Here is a 21,667-nt window from a genome sequence, read left to right on the forward strand (position 1 = left end):
TCTTTGCCACTTATCTCCTCTGGGGTTCCTACCTTCAGAGTTCCTTCTCATTATCACTTGTCTCAGCAAGTCTCTCACCATCATCTGACAGGCATCCATCTTGCAGGCCACTATAAGGCTTGCATGCAAAGCAGCACTTTGTGACATCAGCTGGCAAACGGGCCAGGCTGCTGGGTTGCCAGGCAGCCGAATTAATAAAAATAAAATGGGAGGGGGGTTTCAAAGTGTGCTGGGATGAGGCCCCCGTGGGTCAGGCCAGAGGGTGCTGTTGGGGTGTGTGGTTGTGCCTCCCCTTGTTCTGCGTCTTGCTCCTCTACCCGTTCCTTTAGCTGCTTGATGGAATCATAGTATGGTAGATTTGGAAGGGACCCCAGGGGTCATCTAGTCCAACCCTAACAATGTCAGGATCCTGCCCACAGCCAGCCCTGGCTGGGCTCCAAACTCCGACCCTCTTCTTACCAGCCAGATGCACTGACCCCTTACAATTCTGCCTGGGCTGGAGAAAGGGGACAGAGAACCATTTTGCTCTCTCTCTCAGAACATGGATATAAGAGCCACGCCATGCAGCCCTCTCAATATCTCAAGGGCCGTCACAGGGAGGAGGGAGGAAGCTTGTTTTCTCCTGCTCCAGTGGCCCTCAGGACCTGAAGCCATGGCTTCAAGCTACAAGAAAGGGGACTCCGACTCAACTTCAGGAAGAAATTTCTGACAGCAAGAGCTGCTTGACAGTGGAAAGAAATCCCTCGGAAGGCGGTAGACTCTCCTTCCTTGGAGGTTTTTCAGCAGAGGTGAGATCGCCATCTGCCATGGATGCTACAATTCCCAGGATCATTTAGGGGAAGACACCTGCTTTTTAGAACAGAGGAGAACCTGCAGCTCACTTTCCCTAATCTCCTAGGAAGCAGGAACTGGAAGCTTTTGTGCTTCTAATAGGATGAGTTGACAGAGCAGGATGTATAAAATATTGCTTCAAAAGTTGGGACTGTTGTAGCTTTAAAGAGTACAGCAGAGTCCTTGCAAGAGGGACTTCTCCACAGCAGGGCAACCAGCCTTCCCAAGTTGGATTCCAGAATTCTGGTTGAGAGTAATGATTGGAGGAGGCTTGGAAAGGGAGTTTGAATGTTGGGGGGGTGGGAGAGGCAGTTGAGAGCAGTGGGTTCTAGAAGGGGGCACTTGGTGGGGGAACTGAAGCTGGGCTGGGCAGCTATTCAGCTTAGGATCAGAAGTCCAGTCGCCATCGCCCTCATTTGACAGTGGCCAAAAAGGAACAGAGACGCAGAGAGGGACTGTGAGTCTCCTATGGAGGCCAGGGAATGTGGCAGTCCCATGCCCAGCGAAGAGGGGCTCTGCCAGCTGCCCAGGAACAGGATCCCCCCCCCAACTGTGAACCTGCTTCTTCAGAGGGAGTACAACTCTAGCCACAGCAGACATTTGTCACCATGATAAACAGGAAATCAGCCCTGAGTGCTCACTGGAAGGACAGATCCTGAAGCTGAGGCTCCAAGACTTTGGCCACCTCATGAGAAGAGAAGACTCCCTGGAAAAGACCCTGATGTTGGGAAAGATGGAGGGCGCAAGGAGAAGGGGACGACGGAGGACGAGATGGTGGGACAGTGTTCTTGAAGCTACCAGCATGAGTTTGACCAAACTGCGGGAGGCAGTGGAAGACAGGAGTGCCTGGCATGCTCTGGTCCAGGGGGTCACAAAGAGTCGGACATGACTAAACGACTCAACAACAATATCATTCAGGCCTCGGCGAATGAGAGTCATGTGCGGCCACCTGGCCCTGCAGCACCTTGCGAAGGGGCAGCATTGAGGGCGCAGCAGGAGCGGGGTCTTGGGCGATGCTTTACTGAGCTTCGTCCGCAGGACAAGAGGGCTTATTCCCTGTGCAGCAATGGGGCCCGTTCACTGCCTCGGCTGCCCCAGCTTTAAATCATTTAAATAAACGGCCTTCCGAAGTTGTTGCCTCGTGTAGTTATGTGGGAGACTTAAGCACTGAGGCGAATTCACTCTGGACCTGGTTCAGGGCCACTTCACTGTCTTGCCGGTTTCCCCCGAGGCAATGAGCCCAGTCCTTGAAGACACGCGATGGCTTGCGATGGCTCGTGTTTGTGGCAAATCGAGGAGAGAGCCTCTCGCTCTGTTGCTGGGCCCTCTGCAGCCTGCTTGCATGCCCGGGTGTGCTGTTGTTGCAGCAGCATTTGGTCAAACTGCGTTGTTTTGGTGCCACCCTGCGGTCTCCTCACGTCTGCAGCCAACATTAACCATTTCTGTTGTTGTTCAGACCAGACTTGGCCTTCACCTCCTTTTAGCCTCGGTATCCTCTTTTACCATTTCCTGTCAATGCCACCTCTTCCCACTTTAAAATGCTTCTCAAATTATACATTTTCTATGAAACTTTTGCCTTAGTCCTACATACATAAACCGAACTTGAATATGTGTAGCTGTTACCATTATTTACCCCTTTTCTTCAGTCGAGACTTAGATTATAGGCTCATTGGAACAGAGACTGCTTTTTCTGCTGTTTTACTCTGTAAAGTCTATATCAGTCATAAAAAATAGCAATCTGCTACCCTCAAGCTTTTGATTTTTATAAAAAATACAACATTTGTACATTAACAGGATTAAACTGAATAACAGTGCTTTAAAGCAGCCTTTCGAACAAAACACTTTCTGCAAAATGAGCACCCACAACCCAGTGAAGAGTTTACCAAACTACAGTCTGAAGAAATTTCCAAACCAGAATCTGAGAAACAGTTAAGCAAGATATATTATTGTGAGGTGAGTATTTCTCTTGGTAATCTTTCTGCTAGCACTAGTATTATAACATTGTTCAGTTTTTGTAAACAAAAAGAAAAAAAAGAAAGGAAGCTGCACATTGAAAAGCTCATTCTAAACAATAAAGCCTGTGATTTAAAACTTATAATTAATTCTCTATTTCATTAATGAAGTGTCAAATTTGATTATGCAGCCATTAACAGATTCTAGAAAAGATACCCGAGATGGAGGCCAGGTCATACTTGTTCAGCCATAGCAACAACTCCCAAATTTTGACTTGCAATTCCACCACTGATAGCACCAGTACAAAAAATGGCAGTGCAAACCCAACAAGCCATTTGCAAAATACAAAGATTATCACAGTAGAGATGTCTTCAGTGAAATAATGATAGGGGGAAATACCCAAGGTAATTTGCTCAGTTACCAGCATTTGCTGTTTCTCTAGTTTTACTCCTGATGGGTTTGGCTATAGCTCTTTATAGAAGCAACTGCTATGTACAGCACAATCATCCCCCCCAACCTTGCCACAAAGAGTGTTGCACCACACATCACAGCAGATTCAATCCAATCCAAATTCATTTAATCTTAAATCAGATACCATGTATGCTTATGCTTTCGTAATCATTTAATCCTGTCTACACTTTGTATGGCAACCGTACTTCTTTTGAATTCCATAGGACTTAGTGCGGAGTTGCCATGGTTAGGAAGCTGCTATAAAATCTATGCAGGGAAGCACAGGTCTGCATTTTGTGATTTATCTCAAACCCTAGTTTGGAAAATGCCCTGCCAAAATTCTCATGGTTTTGCTCAGAGAAATACAGGCAGAGTCTCTCCTGGGAACCTGCATGTTCATGTCAAATCATAGTTTGTATTAGCATTATGTGCAAACCAGCTCTACAGCAGTCATTCCCAAATAGTGGCCTGGGAGTGTTGCTGCTATATTTTAAGAATCTATTTTCTTTAGTCTTCTCGACGTTTGGGAAATGCTGGTCTGGAAAAGTATGATTTGGTGTGTGTGTGATTAATAGCAATATCATTTTGTCATGTTTTTCCATTTTTCTTGTAAAAAAAAGGTAAAGGTACCCCTGCCCGTACGGGCCAGTCTTGACAGACTCTGGGGTTGTGCGCCCATCTCACTTAAGAGGCCAGGGGCCAGCGCTGTCCGGAGACACTTCCGGGTCACGTGGCCAGCATGACATCACTGCTCTGGCGAGCCAGAGCCGCACACGGAAACGCCGTTTACCTTCCCGCTGGTAAGCGGTCCCTATTTATCTACTTGCACCCGGAGGTGCTTTCGAACTGCTAGGTTGGCAGGCGCTGGGACCGAGCAGCGGGAGCGCACCCCGCCGCAGGGATTCGAACCGCCAACCTTTCGATCGGCAAGTCCTAGGCGCTGAGGCTTTAACCCACAGCGCCACCTGAGACAGTAAATGGAATCATGGGTGTCTGTCTAATGGACTTGCACAGTTACAGTCCCTACTGCAGCATGGATCAAGTACTTCGCACACACCTACTGATTTGTACAGCTGTCAAATGAGAGGCGAAGCCTCTTCGTTTGCCATGGGTTTGAATGAACTTGCAACCGTGTCTGCTCTTAAAGAGTTCATTTGGCAAGATCCATCAGACAGGCTTAGGCGGTGGAATCAATGAATGGATGAAGCAATTCAACCAATCTGCTTCTGCTTATTTCCAGTCAACTCCAGCTGTAGAAAACCCTTCCTGCTTTACATCAACACAAAAGAGTTATACAATATATCAACAACTCAACAGTAGCAAAGTACTTGGTAAGAGAATGGCATGTAGTGAAGCAAGATGTTGGGACAGTATGCAAGACTCTTGTGACTCAAGAACATATCCGGATAGCATCATCTCACAGCTTCCTTCAATAAACCACCAAGCGAATTTTCCCTCTTGGTATGGTGATGGGTCTGGGAATGGTAATCATATGTCTGTACCTTCCTTTTCTTCAGAAAGTGGTGGACCTGGCTGGCCACAATTGGGCTTCCAGCAATCAAACTTTGAAGGCGATCTGAGGCCTTATCCATCCTTTGGTGGTGGTAGCTCATACAGTAATTATCAACAGCCAAATACACACCTGAATAATGTAATGGGGTGAATGTGGCAGTGACCTTACTGCCAATATCATGAGTCAGCCTTGAGGAAAGGACGCAGTTACATTGACAAGCATGCTTCTACAACTGGTTCCCCATTATCCAGACCTTCAAAGTAAGTGCAAGAAGTATATTGCCATATTGTAACTTTATTGGGTTAACACAAAGGAGGCTGGGTATTATCTCCCTTAGAAAAGACCTGTGCCATAAGACAAGAACCAAGAGTTTTGAATGTCAAAGTATGTATGTATGCTTGGAGCTCTTTAAGTGTGTGTGCAGTGACAGAAAATAACATAGATCTAGTTGGAAGAATAGATTTGAAGGGGGGAGGAGGTCTTAATGGGAGCTGGTTGGCAGCTGGATTCAGCAGTGAAAAAGCAGAGATGGGGGAGGAAAAACTGATCACATATTACCATAGCTTAGTATAACATACATGAAGTTCTTCTGTTTACAGTGCTGAACAGAAAAGAGAATTGCCCCAATTAATGTTTTGGTGGGATTTGCCTCCACTGCTGGACTTAAATGATCCTTGTTCTCTTCCTCCTTTGTGTTTTGTTTCTTTTTCGGGGGGGGGGGGGGAGCGCTGCCAGTCCCATCTTTGACTGATTTATGTGCCCAACACTTTTGTAAAATTTCAGTGTGGTTAGAGGTCCAAACATGTTTAGCATGGCAAGTGAACATGGCTGCTATGTTCTATTGTACACAAAAACTGAAGTGGTTGTAGTCTTTAAAGGTACATTAAACTGACAATTTTTCTTCTATCCTAGAAATTGATATTCATGCATTAGCTCAAACTCTGAGTGAAATGAATTTGCAATCAACTGAACTGGCAAAGATTGTTTCACCATAGCAGAAAGCTAATCAGCATTAGATCTTAAGAAGTAGAAAGAAAAGATATGGCTCAAATCTGTATAGCATCTGAAGCCTGTTCAAGGTAAATATTAAAGTGTTTCTGATGCATTCCTGAACTGTGGGTAGCTGTTCATATAATTAACAAAAGTACATTCTGGTAAAGCCTTTAAAGTTTTAGCACTTGCTTTTCTGTTTACTCTTACGGTAAACCATGCTTAATGCTAAGCCTTCTCTGACAAATTTACAATTAAAAATTAAATTTAAAAAAAGCTTTTCCAGAGTCTGTGTGGCATTGCTGTTTCCTCTTATTTTTATCCTCTTCTGCTCCTAGTCTGCAGGCACTGGTTTACTGTTCTTGTATACAAATCTTAATGGCACACCCATACACCCCAGTATAGTATTGTCCGTCATTCTCCATTGGACGTCGTGTGACAGTCTCCAGCTGTGGAAACCATAAATTCCATCACCTGCTTAAATGTGAGACAATATATTCTAGAGTGGAGCTAAAGTTTTGCCATTCTTCTAATGTCAAAGAGAATGCCACTTTTCACAAATCTCAATAACATTAGCTATACTAGAGACCTGGTTTACTTTGTACGTATACTATATAGCGTATTCAGAATTGGAAGTGCTTGGTTTCCATTACACTTAAAACATTACCAAGTTCATGAACGGACACACAAATTGACATTCATAACATTCTAAATAAGTAAGTTATTGACCCTCACTTGAATTTGTCTTAGCCATCCACTCTGTCCATCTTCTGTATTTCCTCTTATTTTCAAAGTGACTTTTCCTGATGGGTCCATTTATACCCTGTCCCCTGTTCCTAACCTCGCCATTCTTTTGGGCTTTGGTGGATATTGGGATTATTTTTTTGGCCACTGGGCTACTAAGGCAAATGAAGCACTGCATAAGTTCACTACCAAAGTGACAAATGTGGCCCTTCCACAACTATGGGATCTCCCGCTGCTTCTACTACCTTGCTGTATGCAGACAAATGCAGGGAGCAGGAGCTGGAGCCGCTAGAGGGTAAGTGCCTCCATGCAACCAAATGTATGCATGATGTTGCCTCCAAACAAAGGAGCAGAAGCATGCATCCCTCCAAGTAACTCACAGCTGTACAGCTAAAATGCCTATGAATTTTAAATCACCCTTGATATGGACACAGGATACAAGTCAGGCTTTTTTTAATCTCTATAAAAAGGTAAACAAGGCACATGCATTGCTACTACTGTTTGGCATTTCAAAAAGTTCCAAAACATTAATGTACATAATGCAATGCTGAGTTTTGAAGCAACAGGTGATATTGAACATGATTATTAGTAATTATTATAGAGAAAATTTGATATACTTCTAAACATCCTCTCTACAACATTTGAGAGAGTGAGAAGTTATCCATTTTATGTTTTGGAATCAGGCAGCTGGCAACTCTGGTCCACATTCTAGCACAAGAGTTTTTGCTGTCATACAACACTGAAGACCATGGAGAGATACTGTTCATAAGACACTTGGATCCAGCCATCCTGGTCAGTATCATAGCGTCTGAAGACATCTGTCCATTTCTGAAAAAAAATGTTAAAACAGATTTACCTATAGATGAAACTACTGAGTTCTTCTACTGAAACATAGCTTCCATTTGTGAAACAGGAATTGAATCTGAGCAAATGGTCAGCTGAATTACTAGAGTACGTAATCTAGAGGATTCTACTTATAAATTCCTAATTTCTACTTCTAGTCCTGGAAAAATTCTTCACTGCTTGCTGCTCATTGGAACAAAAATGCTGACAGTGCAGTCTTTAGATCCACACTCTTACTGCTTACTATGTTAAAATAAACAGTAACTGGCATCTTCCTGAAAAATCAGATTTTACAGACAGCACAAATGAAGTTGACAAAATAAATACTGAAGAAACTGAAAAGCCCTGAAAAACAAAACACTATCACTAAATTCAAATCGGCAATGGATTTTCAAATTATTTGACATACCATAAATTTCGCTCCATAACACGCAGATTTTTCCTCCTAGAAAGTAAGGGGAAATGTCTGTGCGTGTTATGGAGCGAATGCCTACAGATGGCGGGGGAATCTGCTGCAGTTGTGAGCAGTTTGTGGCTCGCTTTGAAACAGCAAAGCGGGTGTAAGCGGCTCCTGTGAGCGAGCCGAGCTGGGGAGGAGGGAGAGAAGCAGAGCGGGCTTGGCTGCTTTAAAACAACCCCGTCCTCTATGTTCCTCTCTCCCCCCCACTGAGCTGCTAAGTAGCAGCAAAGCTTTTCAGCCAGCCTAGCCGGGAGGAGGGAGAGAAGCAGAGCGGGGTTGGCTGCTTTAAAACAACCCTGTGCTCTCTGTCCCTGCCTGCAGTTTTTTGCTGTCCTGATTTTTAGATTAGCCACTGTAGGGGCTGTGTGTGTGTGTGTGCTTGAGCTATCATTCTCCTCCTCCTGCTTCCCGTTCACTCTCCCTGCCCTCTCCCTCCGACTTTAGAATTGACACTCTGTGTGTCTGTGTGTGAGAGAGAGGGCTCCTTCTCCTTCTCTTGCTTCTGTTCACTCTCCCTGCGTCCCTCCGACTTTAGAATTGACACTCTGTGTGTCTGTGTGTGAGAGAGAGGGCTCCTTCTCCTCCTCCTGCTTCCCGTTCCTCTCCCTGCGCCCCTCCAACTTTAGAATCGACACTCTGTGTGTCTCTCTGTGTGTGAGGGCTCCTTCTCCTTCTCTTGCTTCCCGTTCACTCCCCCAGCGCCCCTGCGACTTCCAGCCCCCTGCAACTTTAGGGCCAGTTCTCTCTCTGCGTGTGTGTGTGTTTTGACCTCACTGCGCTTGTTGGGGGAGAGTGTTGGTCGCAATTTTTCTTGATTTGTCTCAGTGGTTACTATCATGGTTTCCTTGCCGGAGAGGAGGGAGAGACGCAGAGCCTGCTTGTTCTAAAGGAGCAAAGCCGGAGAGGAGCCTCTCCTGCATTATTAGCAGCATCCTTCTCCACACACCCCACACGTGCTCCTTGTCCCTTGAGTTCTTTTCCTTCCCTCCCCACTTAAAACGTGGTTACAAAGCACGGATCCACATGGATCCTCAGGATTTTTGCACTAGGTCACCCCAAATTCACCATCAGATCACATAGCATATCCATGGCTACAGCCTGCACCAAAAAACACACGCACCCACTGTTTCATGGGGCCGCAATGGCGCAAAAATGTGGTTACAAAGCATGGATCCACATGGATCCTCAGGATTTTTGCATTGGGCTACCCCAAACACACCGTCAGATCACATGTCTGTGGCCACAGCATGAACCACAAAAATCATACATCCACTGTTTCGTTTAGAATATTTTTTTCTTGTTTTCCTCCTCTAAAAACTACGTGCGTGTTATGGTCAGGTGTGTGTTATAGAGCGAAAAATACGGTATATGCTAAACTTACTGTTACTTGGTCGTTCTAAATTGTAACTATTCAACAGCCCAGTTTGTTACCTGTATGACAACGCAACACTGGATGAAGTCATCAAAAGCCACTTGTCCTCTTCTTTGTCTGTCAAACTTCTGAATGAGGAGATCGTAGAATTGGTCAGATAGTCGATAACCTTGAAAAAATTGAAGATATTCAGGAGAAAAGTAAATAAAAAATGAAAGTCTACGAGTCTTCTGTGTTATGGATTAATTAGGCAACAATATGACACTGCAACCAAAACCAAATTAATTTCATTGATGGAATGAACCAAAACCACACAAAACACCACAAAACAATACAACAAAGTCATAAAAACTACAGGAGATTCATGCAAACTCAGGACCACTTAAATTCAATAGCAAAAATGTGTTGGTAATGAAAACAAGCAGATGCTATGCTGCACGCATAGTGTGGTCACCTTACTTTCCAAATATGAAGGCAAAGGTTTATTAAATTTAGGAAAAACCAAATTAATTTCATTGATGGAATGAACAACATACTGTCTAATAAGCAATGATGGAGCCTTTGGCAGAAATTAAAAACCCTTCAGCTTTGTCCAGTCTTTTCGAAGGTCTTCAACTGTGGACCAACTCCCCATTTATGAATGCTCTATTTGCACATGGCCATGCACAAGCACAGTGCTGGGATTCCAGAAGCAGATCCCAGAAATGTGGAGCCCCCTGGTGAGTTCTCTTGGCTTACAAGGAGACCCTCTTCAGAGCCCAGAATATATCCTCTGGGGAGGGTTTCCTTTGTGAGGCAGGAGGCACAGAAGGGCCTTGCAGAGGCCTCCTGCCTAAAAGCTGACATGTGGAGTAGAGTAGCAGCTGCCGCTGCTTCCCCACTTGTCAGCTGTGTAAGCTGTGATGTCCCTCCAGCTCACAGCTTTCAGTGTGCAGGGTGCAATATCCTTGATCATTCTTGAAATACTAATTCTAACAGTGCAATTCTATAAATGCCTACTTATTAGAAGTCTTCCGAAGTTCAGTGGAGCTTATGCTGAGGTAAGTGAATAGAGGATTGTAGCTATAAATACTTTCTCTCCAGCTGTTCCTTGGTAATAACTAAACCAAGTTCTTAGACCTTCAAATAAATTAGTAAAGGTGATATGAAGCTATTTGTAAAAACTAGGAGGAAATTTTTATATTTCATTCTTGTAGTTTTTCTCAGTTAAACAATTACTCTAAAATGGTAGTGTTGGGGTAGTATTTTCAGACTTCTTCTAGAAGGACAAAAACAAGCTCATTTCCTCTTTGGAATATTTCAATGTGATAAGGTTTAATCCTCAGTCTAGATCAGGGGTACTCAACCTTTTTATACCTACTGCCCACTAATGCCTCTTTCTTGATGGGAAAATTTCCCTACCACCAACCAGTGCTCAATGGAAGGAGGATTCAGCTTGTGCCATAAGAACCCCCTACTGCCCCCCTAGAATCCTGAAACGCCCACTAGTGGGTGGTAGGGACCAGGTTGACAACCCTAGATGATTGTGATACATGATCAATATAATTACAAATGAATTACCAAAACCTGTTAGTGCTTGCTTTAGTTCATGTTTGTCAATCATTCCTGAATTGTCTCTATCATACGTGCGAAAGACATTCTGCCAGTCAGATACGTATTTCCAGACTCCTGTGAATTCATTGAAGTTCACACCACCTTTGTTCTCTCTGTCAAACATGGCTGAAACAAACATTCAGAATATTAATTCATTTAAGTTACAGAATGAGACACCAATCATTCTCTATTACATTTCTGTTAAGATTAGGAGACAGGAATAACTGAAATACCTCATTAAAAAGTTTACTATATGGATTTTTACCTTTTAATGTAAAGAAAAACAAGGAACAGTGGTAGAAGCAGCTCTTATGTAAGAATTTGGTATAGTCAACACTTCTCCTTGAATAAAGGTTTCTTAAAGGATGGCTCTTCTCAATGCACCAGAAGTCCACAGATTCCCAAAATGGAATCTAAAATAATATGACACAGGCAAGCAACGAGCCCATGACAAAGTGCTCACTCTTAAAAAAGTTTTCTTGGTGGAGAACACTGGATGAATATGACCAAACAGGTTAGATCCGGTTTTAGGGCCTACTCTATGGCAGGTATTGCAGCCTAAGGAAAATCATATTTCTACGCCAACGTGTCTTAATGTAGCTCAAAGGGGCCTTGTCAGGTGGTTAGCAATCTGCTTAATAATGGTCTGGTGGAGAACATCAGATGGAACCAATGAAGTTCCATTGTGATCAGTTTGCATTACATTCCACAGATTCAATTGCTCATATCCATTCCAACTTAAGATGCCACAATTTCAACACCATTAGAAGCGAAGGCAGCAAAGATACCATCTGGTTGCCTTTCAGTCACTATTGTCTGAGGAAGTGGACGAGGGATGAAACCAACCATGCACTCCTAGGTTCCTTGCCCATCTCTGCTTCTGAAAACTTGACTCACCTTCAGTGAATATCAGTTGTGGAATGGTGATGTCCGCTTTTGTTTTTAAAGGAGAGAGCATTTTTTTTAAAAAAATCTAAATCTGGATCCTACACCTTTGGAAAATTTCTAATCTGCCATTTTAAAGCAACACTTTGCAACACACCCCGATTTGATCCCTTCCAGCCTGGTATGGAACAGAAACTGCTTTGGACATCTCCCTGGATGACCAGCACTGAAGAACAGATAGGAGGCAAAAGTGCAAACCTGATGGTTCATTTTAACTTTTCACACGTTTTCCACATCAACCATAGAATCCTTATGTGACATCACCCTGGGAGCATTCTTTTGCCGTGGCTTTGGTCCTACCAGGAGGGTAAGATCCAGAGGATGCTGTTAGATGACTTCCGTTTTACTTCATGACCTTTGGGATGCCACAAGGTTCTATTCTTTTCAATATCTACATTAGAGTTAGGAAACCTGGTGTGCTCCAGATGTCCAACTCCCATCAGCCCCAGCAACAAAATCATGGGTATAGTCACCTGGAGGTTTGGGCAGAAGTGCCATCAATATGCAGATGGCACAAAGCTTTTATCTTCTATACTCTAATCCCAAGAAGGTGGCGGAAACACTAAACAGATTTCTCCAAGCAATTTTGGTTTGGATAAGGGCACTGTCTCGAGACAGACAGATGCCAACAACCACCAAGAAGCTGATACTTAAATCTCTCATTTTGCATTAGGATAATGGAGTCCTCAAGCCTGCCTGCCTTGTTCTTTCTACTGAAGGCAGTTCTTCCAGTTTTCTGCCCAAAGCCCTTTGTCAAACCTGCAGTGTTCCCTGCATGCACTGGTTGTATAGTAAACAAGTGATTTTATCAATAAAAATAGATGGATTCAGTCTCAGCTTTTGTCTCTTCACTTTCTATGAGTCGTTGGAGGGAGCAAGCAGTGTTGACACGGTGTTCAGGAAGATTTGGTCTCCATCCACAATTAACCCATGCTTCAAGATAGCTCGGCTTCAGATTTTCTTAGGAATCTGTATACACTCAACAAGAACAGTTGTTTCATACACATTGTTCCTTGAGTTTTCTCTGTTCTTGAAGTTTATTATACTGCTCTCTGTTTGTAGTCCTCAATGTAAATCCTGTAGTATGAGTGTTTCAGCTTGAGAGGATACACCTTTCAGAGCTATGCCAAGGTCAGCGGTTGCCTGCCCACTTGCCTCACCTCTGGATAATGTGGGTTGCTATTACCCATGCGGTTCTCCACACACATAGACCATGAAAAAACCAACCCCCGAATGCTTACCTATAACTGGTTCTTCAACTGGTGATTTGTACCATCGCATAACCAGACTCCTCCACTGCAGCAGTCAGTAAAGGAAGAGTGGAAAGTTGGGGTCACACTGCCCTGAGGGCAGACATCCCATCAAAAATCTGCCATCTAGCTCTAGAAGTTTCAAAATTGTGCTCTATGCAACTGCAGAATCCATGTGAAAAACCACACATATGACTACTCAAAAGCAACTCAGTAAAAAAGCAAGCAATGCATTTCAAACCGGGAGTATTTTGGTCCCCGTTGCAGATATTAAACTATGTAAATAGTAATGGGCTAAGAGGGCAATGCAACTGGACGTCATTTCAAACAAAATATTCTTCCAGTTCTCACCACTGAAACAATTTTGTTTAACTATTTTATTGATATACTACGAACCGCCTAAAAATGCTGCTTGTGAGTACAACCCGCCCCCCAAATGTTAAAAGTATGATGTTATGAATCACTTACATATGATAGATCTAACAGTTGCTGGATTGAATGGAGTCCATGTTCCTAAAAGAGAATGGAAGCAAATCATTAAAATATGTGTGCAGGAAAAGCTAAGTGTTATGAACTCTTGAAGATGAGAGGATAAGAACCATTAAGACAGAATCAATACTGATTCTCACTCTCGGTCCCCACCACCATTTTTTTTTTAAGCTTTATACAATACAAATACTCCTTTACTAATAATTTACAAAATATTATACCATTCTTAAAACATTGCAGGGGGTTGGATTAGATGACCCTTGGGTCCCTCTTCCAACCCTACAATTCTATGATTCTACATTCTATCATTCTTACAGTATTAAAGTCTGCTCCATCCCAATTCAAGGAATACAATGTTTGCCCCACGCTGCTTTGTGCAGCTCCTTAAGTTGTAAAAGCCAGCTGCTTCTCAGGATCCTTTGAACTGTTGCACAAACCCAGGACCCAGCACTAAGCAGGACTGCTGCCCCTTCAAACCAGCCAATACAGAAAGTGATTCTGCTGAGTGCAGGCAAGGAGCTCACTGGTGCACTAAGGTGATCCTGCTTAGCTAGCTAGCTAGCTTCCCTTTTAAGCCTGATCTTCCTGCAATCTTTGAGGGAAGTAGAAACTCTCAAAGGCTTATGTTGCCTTCCCTGGTAAGCCCAATTGTGGTGCAGTCTTAAAGGGAAATACACAAATGCTTGCAAAAGCCTTTGGGGGTCTTGCTCCCCCCAATAGACAGCAACACTAGTTAAGGCATGAGGAACAACCAGCAGGCCCAGGCAAGTGGTTTTAACAGAGGTGCGAGGTAGGCCATTTAGCAAGCTGCTCTGTGCAGCTCCTCTCAAGTTGTAGGGTAGGGCTTGGCACAAACTATGAAGTGAGAAGATGCAAAGGGAGGGGAGGGATAAACAAATCAACCCTTCATGATCATGTTAGCTCCTTTAAACTCAACTGCTTTCAATATATCAATGTAACGTGATTCCAAGCATCTGAGAATAATGACCAGGAGGTTGCTTTTGTCCAACCTGTTACTTTCAAAAGCCTCCCTTTTCACACACTACTCCAAGTTATGACTCTGTGTCCTCATATCTTGCCAGCTATCACCTAGAGACAAGAATGCCCCTTAATACATGTTGGGTTACCTCTAGACTTGTAATATTCAAAGAATAATCAGGGGCAACAATTTTGCCCCATGCTTTCAAGGGATATTCAAGTAGGAGCAAATTCATTTTAACCAGTCTTAATAACTGTGAGGTTTTTAAAAAAATATTATTACTTATTACATATGTATACTGCCCTATACCCATAGGTTTATAATCAAAAGGGTTAGTTATGCTGGATTTTTCTGACATAAATACTTACATGAAGGACCCTTTGCACTTCAGAGACTTTTGTTTTTTCTGCCTTATGTGGGTTATGTAACCAGTGGTTACGTTGCAGCATATTCCCCTTATTACATACAATTTTCTATCATGAGCAACATTCACAGTTTCCCCACTGGGTACACACACAGTGGAAAGCCATAACTGGCACAGAGATGTATATGATAGCAACATAACAAATCTACATGCTCTTGTGAACTTTCCTATGGAGAGAGGTGGTTAGGAAATCAATGTATTTCAAGAAAAATAATACAGATGTTATTACTAACATTTGTGTTTCAGAACAGTGTACTTTTTTTGTTCTCCCAATAACTGTGCAAAGTTGGTTATGCTGTAAGACTGACCCACCGCACCCTCACAAAACACAAAGTATTAGGGTTACGCAAAGAACTGGGCCCCAGTCTCTCTAATCAAAGTCCGACCTCCCCTTTTGCCTTTAAAACTCTTAAGTAGCTACTTATTCTCCCCTGGCCTCTAAAGCTTGGGAAGCACTCTGTTCTGTCCACTTTGGCTAGAGATTGTTGGGCAGGCATAAGCAAACTCGGCCCTCCAGATGTTTTGGGACTACAACTCCCATCATCCCTATCTAACAGGACCCGTGGTCAGGGATGATGGGAATTGTAGTCCCAAAACATCTGGAGGGCTGAGTTTGCCTATGCCCATAGCTGTCAACTTTTCCCTTTTCTTGCAAGGAATCCTATTCGGAATAAGGGAATTTCCTTTAAAAAAAGGGCAAAGTTGGCAGCTATGCCTATGCCTGTTGTTGGGGATATGAAACAGGACATTCTCATCAATTGCAGTGTCTCTTTGGAACGCTCTTGCCCTGGGAATGCCCACCTTTCAGCACCATTTATAAGCTTCAAGATATAACAACAACAACAACAACAACAACAACAACAACAACAACAATAATAATATATTATTTATACCCCCCTCATCTACAACAACAATAATAATAATATATTATTTATACCCCCCTCATCTGGCTGAGCTTCCCCAGCCACTCTGGGCTGCTCCCAATTAAATGTTAAAAACAGTACAGCATTAAATATTAAAAACTTCCCTGAACAGGGAACAGCCTTCAGATGTCTTTTAAAGATAGGATAGTTGCTTATTTCCTTCACATCTGAAGGGAGGGTGGGCGCCACTACCGAAAAGGCCCTCTGTCTGGTTCCCTGTAACCTCACTTCTCTCAGTAAGGGAACCACCAGAAGGCCCTCGACGCTGGACCTCAGTGTCCAGGCTGAACGATGGGGGTGGAGACGCTCCTTCAGGTATACCGGATCAAGGCCGTTTAGGGCTTCAAAGGTCAGCACCAACACTTTGAATTGTGCCTAGAAACATACTGGGAGCCAATGTCGGTCTTTCAGGACCAGTGTTATGTGGTCCTGGAGGCCACTACCAGTCACCAGTCTAGCTGCCGCATTCTTTCCCCTGGGCTGGCCAATTTTACCTTCAGTTTTGCTATTTCTTTGGGTGCCCTTTCACTATTAGGGTTGTTTCATTTATTGCACAACATGGGTGTATTCTGAATTAAAATGAGACAAGCACGGCGGGAGAGGGCCTTTTTAGTGGCTACTCCCGGGCAAAGTTGGAACTTCCTCCCTAGAGAAGCTAGACTGCTTGTTCCAGCAGGGTTTGGGGAACTGACTGCTTCTACCAAAAGGGCTGCTGGCGCCCTGCACTTTTTATTGTAACAGTCCGTATGTTTTTAACAGCTAAGAGAGAGCGTTAGTTAGTTTCAATTCTAATAATGTTTGTTTTTTAAACTATTCCCACCCCCCACCCCTATTATTTTTAGCTGTTTACATTTCTATCTGTACACCACCTCAAGTCCATCAGGGAAAAAGGTGAGATATAAATAAATTAATAATAACAACAACAGCAACAATAATAATTTAAATCATGAGGAAATACAGCTTTAATTCTATCAGTGTTTAACAACAACAACAACAACAATAATAATAATTTAAATCATGAGGAAATACAGCTTTAATTCTATCAGTGTTTAATTATTTCCTCAATGCTTCCTCTCTATACTTTTAGCTGTTCTCATCTGTAAACCGCCCTGAGTCCACATCAGGGGGGAAAGGTTGGATATAAATAAATTTATATACAGTGACGCTGTGGGTTAAAGCCTCAGCGCCTAGGGCTTGCCGATCGAAAGGTCGGCGGTTCGAATCCCTGCGGCGGGGTGCGCTCCCGCTGCTCGGTCCCAGCGCCTGCCAACCTAGCAGTTCGAAAGCACCTCCGGGTTCAAGTAGATAAATAGGGACCGCTTACCAGCGGGAAGGTAAACGGCGTTTCTGTGTGCGGCTCTGGCTCGCCAGAGCAGTGATGTCACGCTGGCCACGTGACCCGGAAGTGTCTCCGGACGGCGCTGGCCCCTGGCCTCTTAAGTGAGATGGGCGCACAACCCCAGAGTCTGTCAAGACTGGCCCGTACGGGCAGGGGTACCTTTACCTTTTTATATACAGTGGTGCCTCGCAAGACGAAAAGAATCCGTTCCGCGATTCTCTTCGTCTAGCGGTTTTTTCGTCTTGCGAAGCAAGCCCATTGACGGCTTAGCGGATTAGTGCTATAAGCGGCTATTAGCGGCTTAAAGGTAAAGGTAAAGGTAAAGGTACCCCTGCCCGTACGGGCCAGTCTTGACAGACTCTGGGGTTGTGCGCCCATCTCACTTAAGAGGCCAGGGGCCAGCGCTGTCCGGAGACACTTCCGGGTCACGTGGCCAGCGTGACATCGCTGCTCTGGCCAGAGCCAGAGTCAGAGCCGCACACGGAAACGCCGTTTACCTTCCCGCTGGTAAGCGGTCCCTATTTATCTACTTGCACCCGGAGGTGCTTTCGAACTGCTAGGTTGGCAGGCGCTGGGACCGAGCAGCGGGAGCGCACCCCGCCGCAGGGATTCGAAAAAGGGGGGGGGGAGGGGGAAAGTCGGAAAAACTCGCAAGACATTTTCATCTTGCGAAGCAAGCCCATAGGGAAATTCGTTTTGCGAAGCGCCTCCAAAACAGAAAACCCTTTCGTCTAGCGGGTTTTCCGTCTTGTGGGGCACCACTGTATTTACTTATAATTAATATAAACTGTATTATATTCGATATTATTTATTAATATAAGTTCATTAATAAGAATAATTTATAATCCCCATAGCTTCTCTCTCTCTATAGTTTGAATTATACCTTCCCCCCCCCCTTCAAATGCTTGTTTCACGCACCCGCCCAGCCTCCCTGCCGTTCCCCTTTCTCTCGTAGGCCGCCCTGCGTCCCCGCCAGGGGGAAAGGCGGAGTACCACCAAAGGGAGGCCGGCGCCGGCCCGGGAGGCCTGGCGGGAGGCCTGGTCCACCCACCGTTGGAGAGCGCTTGCTGGAGCTCCACGTCCGAGATGACGCCGCTGCGGTCCTTGTCGACCCTGAGGCAAAACACAAGGGGCAGCGGTCACCGGGGGCGCGTCGGCCAAAGGGGCGAGCCGGCCCACGCCAGTCCCCGGCCCGGGCCTGGGCCTCCTCCTCCTCCTCCCGCAGCCCCTCGCTCACCTCTGGAAGACGCCCCACAGGAAGTTGGCGTCGGCTCTCCCCATGGCCGCCATCGCTCCTTCGGGGACCTCGGGTTCCGGGTCGGCGTCGCGGCGGAGCTTCTTCCTCCTCCTTCTCGGGCCGCCAGAAAGAAAGGCCTCGGCGCCTCGGCTCCTCCTCAGGCCGGCCAGGAGGGAGGGAAAGAGGCAGGGAGCGCCGCCTTTCCTCGCCAGGCGCCGCCTCAAGGCGCGGGAGGTTCTTGGCTGCGCGCGCGCGAACTGCGCGCCCGCGTGTCATCCGCTCGTGGGGACGGACGCGTGCAGGGTGGCGGCGGAGCTGCGAGCGGGCTCAGAACGAAAAGCCGCATCCGGAGGGCAGTTCGGTGCTGGTCTAGGATCCAGGAGTCTTGGTTGACCACAAACTGGACATGAGCCAACAGGGTGACGCGGCAGCTAAAAAAGCCAATGCAATTCTGGGCTGCATCAATAGGAGTATAGCATCTAGATCAAGGGAAGTAATAGTGCCACTGTATTCTGCTCTGGGACGCAGGTGGCGCTGTGGGTTAAAGCCTCAGCGCCTAGGACTTGCCGATCGAAAGGTCGGCGGTTCGAATCCCTGCGGCGGGGTGCGCTCCCGCTGCTTGGTCCCAGCGCCTGCCAACCTAGCAGTTCGAAAGCACCTCCGGGTGCAAGTAGATAAATAAGGACCGCTTACCAGCGGGAAGGTAAACGGCGTTTCCGTGTGCGGCTCTGGCTCGCCAGAGCAGCGATGTCACGCTGGCCACGTGACCCGGAAGTGTCTCCGGACAGCGCTGGCCCCTGGCCTCTTAAGTGAGATGGGCGCACAACCCCAGAGTCTGTCAAGACTGGCCCGTACGGGCAGGGGTACCTTTACACTTACCTTACCTATTCTGCTCTGGTCAGACCTCACCTGGAGTACTGTGTCCAGTTCTGGGCACCACAGTTCAAGAAGGACACGGACAAACTGGAACGTGTCCAGAGGAGGGCAACCAAAATGGTCAAAGGCCTGGAAACGATGCCTTATGAGGAATGGCTAAGGGAGCTGGGCATGTTTAGCCTGGAGAAGAGGAGGTTAAGGGGTGATATGATAGCCATGTTCAAATATATAAAAGGATGTCACATAGAGGAGGGAGAAAGGTTGTTTTCTGCTGCTCCAGAGAAGCGGACACGGAGCAATGGATCCAAACTACAAGAAAGAAGATTCCACCTAAACATTAGGAAGAACTTCCTGACAGTAAGAGCTGTTCGACAGTGGAATTTGCTGCCAAGGAGTGTGGTGGAGTCTCCTTCTTTGGAGGTCTTTAAGCAGAGGCTTGACAACCATATGTCAGGAGTGCTCTGATGGTGTTTCCTGCTTGGCAGGGGGTTGGACTCAATGGCCCTTGTGGTCTCTTCCAACTCTAGGATTCTATGGTCGTCGCCTCACCTCGAAAAGGACCTTGCGGAATTAGAAAACGATATTTTATTATTATTTTATTTTTTGATTTTCAGTTTTATACATTTCAATAACTTTACAGTCGTTTGAACATTTCAAAGTTCGACTTCCTTCCCCTTCTTTCTGCAGTTCCTTAAATTTGTTTTTTATATTTTCTGCGTATTCCAAATTATTTTATTCATCTATTCATCTACTTTAAATATACAGTGGTACCTCTGGATGCGAACGGGATCCGTTCCAGAGCCCCGTTCGCATCCTGAGTAGAACACAACCCGCGTCTGCGCGTGCACAGGTCGCAGTTCGCCACGTCTGCGCATGTGCGTGACGTCATTTTGAGTGTCTGTGCATGCACAAGCAGCAAAACCTGGAAGTAATGCATTCCGTTACTTCCGGGTCGCCGCGGAGCGCAACCTGAAGCAACTTTAACCCAAAGTATGACTGTATACTCTTATAAAACTGCAGGTTATTACAATAATCCTGCCAATGTTCTTACCTGTTTACAGTTTATTTGTAAATATTCAATAAACCATTTCTGTTCTTTTATAAAAAGTTGGTTGTCCCACCGAAGTGATCAAGGCGGGATGGAGAAACTTCCTCTCCAGGGAAGGCTGGGAGTTTGGGGCTTCTTCTTGTTGTTGTTTAGTCATTAATCATGTCCGACTCTTCGTGACCCCATGGACCAGAGCATGCCAGGCACTCCTGTCTTCCACCGCCTCCCACAGTTTGGTCAAACTCATGCTGGTAGCTTCGAGAACACTGTCCCACCATCTCGTCCTCTGTCGTCCCCTTCTCCTTGTGCCCTCCATCTTTCCCAACATCAGGGTCTTTTCCAGGGAGTCTTCTCTTCTCATGAGGTGGCCAAAGTCTTGGAGCCTCAGCTTCAGGATCTGTCCTTCCAGTGAGCACTCAGGGCTGATTTCCTTCAGAATGGAGAGGTTTGATCTTCTTGCAGTCCATGGGACTCTCAAGAGTCTCCTCCAGCACCAGAATTCAAAAGCATCAATTCTTCGGCAATCAGCCTTCTTTATGGTCCAGCTTAGTTTATCGAAAAAGCGAGTGAGAGGTGGCGGCATGAGAAAGGTTTATGAAATGATGTGCGGCATGGCGGAAGCACGGAGGAAAGCATTCCTCTTTCATAACTTGGGGACATGCAGTGCAGCTGAAAGTGAGAAGATTCGGGGCAGATAAAAGAAAGGACTTCCTCTTGCATCGCATAAACTGTGGAACTCCCTCCCTCAGGAGGCAGTGATGGCCACGGCTTGGATGCCTTTAAGAGGACCACAGAAATTCATGGAGGAAGAAAGGGCTCTTCCACCGCATTCGGAGGCACCAATGCTTCTGAATACAGTACGTTGCTATAAACCACACACAGAGTGTGTTGCTCTTGTGCTCAGGTTCTGCTTGCTGGTTTCTCACAGGCATTTGGTTGGCCACTGTGGGAACGGGATGTTGGACTAGATGGGCCACTGGCCTGATCCAGTAGGCTGTTCTTCTTCTTCTTCTTCTTCTTCTTATTATTATTATAATGATATTTATTCAAAGTTTTAAGAATTACAAAAGGAAAAAAGATCTATACAAAACACAAAGAGAAAAATACAACAACCACTGAAAAAGCAAAAAGAAAAAAAAAGAAAAAGTACATTCACTTTAAAATTAAAAAACAAAACAAAAAACTGATTAAACCTTACATAACTTTCTTCCTTTACTTGTTTCCTTGACCTCCTCTCACCTCCCAATTTTGTATTCCAATTTAAATCGTTATTTCAGCAAATCCTTCCAACCTTATTTTCATTTAAGTAATTTAATATAATATTTACAATTTAACGTCCTCTCTTTCGTCAATTTCATCAATTCATCTTTACTTAATCCTTTATGTCATTTCAACCAAAACTGCCTAA

At 45.1% G+C, this 21,667-nt stretch overlaps 1 protein-coding gene and 1 long non-coding RNA gene across 3 annotated transcripts; one reads left to right on the top strand and one right to left on the bottom strand.

Annotated features, from left to right (window-relative positions):
• Positions 1-258: 258 nt before the first annotated feature.
• LOC307201103 lies at positions 259-6,764 on the top strand. 2 transcript variants are annotated; one of them, XR_013832538.1, is made up of 5 exons: positions 259-273; positions 2,626-2,784; positions 2,975-3,188; positions 4,752-5,007; positions 5,660-6,764. It is a non-coding gene; the product is annotated as an uncharacterized lncRNA (long non-coding RNA). The 2 variants fall into 2 exon arrangements; XR_013832539.1 differs by lacking the exon at positions 259-273 and having other exon boundaries at positions 2,560-2,784.
• A 153-nt stretch (positions 6,765-6,917) lies between these two features.
• PDCD6 (programmed cell death 6) lies at positions 6,918-18,572 on the bottom strand. Its single transcript, XM_079950195.1, has 6 exons — positions 18,336-18,572; positions 18,150-18,211; positions 13,413-13,457; positions 10,717-10,875; positions 9,216-9,325; positions 6,918-7,309 (listed from the first exon to the last, which is right to left on the bottom strand). The coding sequence occupies exons 1-6, from the start codon at positions 18,386-18,388 to the stop codon at positions 7,211-7,213; spliced, it is 528 nt and encodes a 175-aa protein (XP_079806321.1). The 5' UTR covers positions 18,389-18,572; the 3' UTR covers positions 6,918-7,210.
• Positions 18,573-21,667: the final 3,095 nt, after the last annotated feature.

This window comes from Podarcis cretensis (genome assembly GCF_951804945.1).
Source record: "Podarcis cretensis genome assembly, chromosome: 13".
In the NCBI taxonomy this organism is placed as follows: Eukaryota; Metazoa; Chordata; class Lepidosauria; order Squamata; family Lacertidae; genus Podarcis; species Podarcis cretensis.

What these genes read in the sequence shown, in the direction of transcription:
- PDCD6 (XM_079950195.1), bottom strand. Translation starts at nt 18,388, where the DNA reads ATGGCGGCCATGGGGAGAGCCGACGCCAACTTCCTGTGGGGCGTCTTC. An exon ending in AACTGTTAGATCTATCATAT is followed by an intron (nt 10,876 to 13,412) that starts GTAAGTGATTCA and finishes TGTTTGTTTCAG; the next exon opens with CCATGTTTGACAGAGAGAAC. An exon ending in GCAAGCACTAACAGGTTTTG is followed by an intron (nt 9,326 to 10,716) that starts GTAATTCATTTG and finishes AATTTTTTCAAG; the next exon opens with GTTATCGACTATCTGACCAA.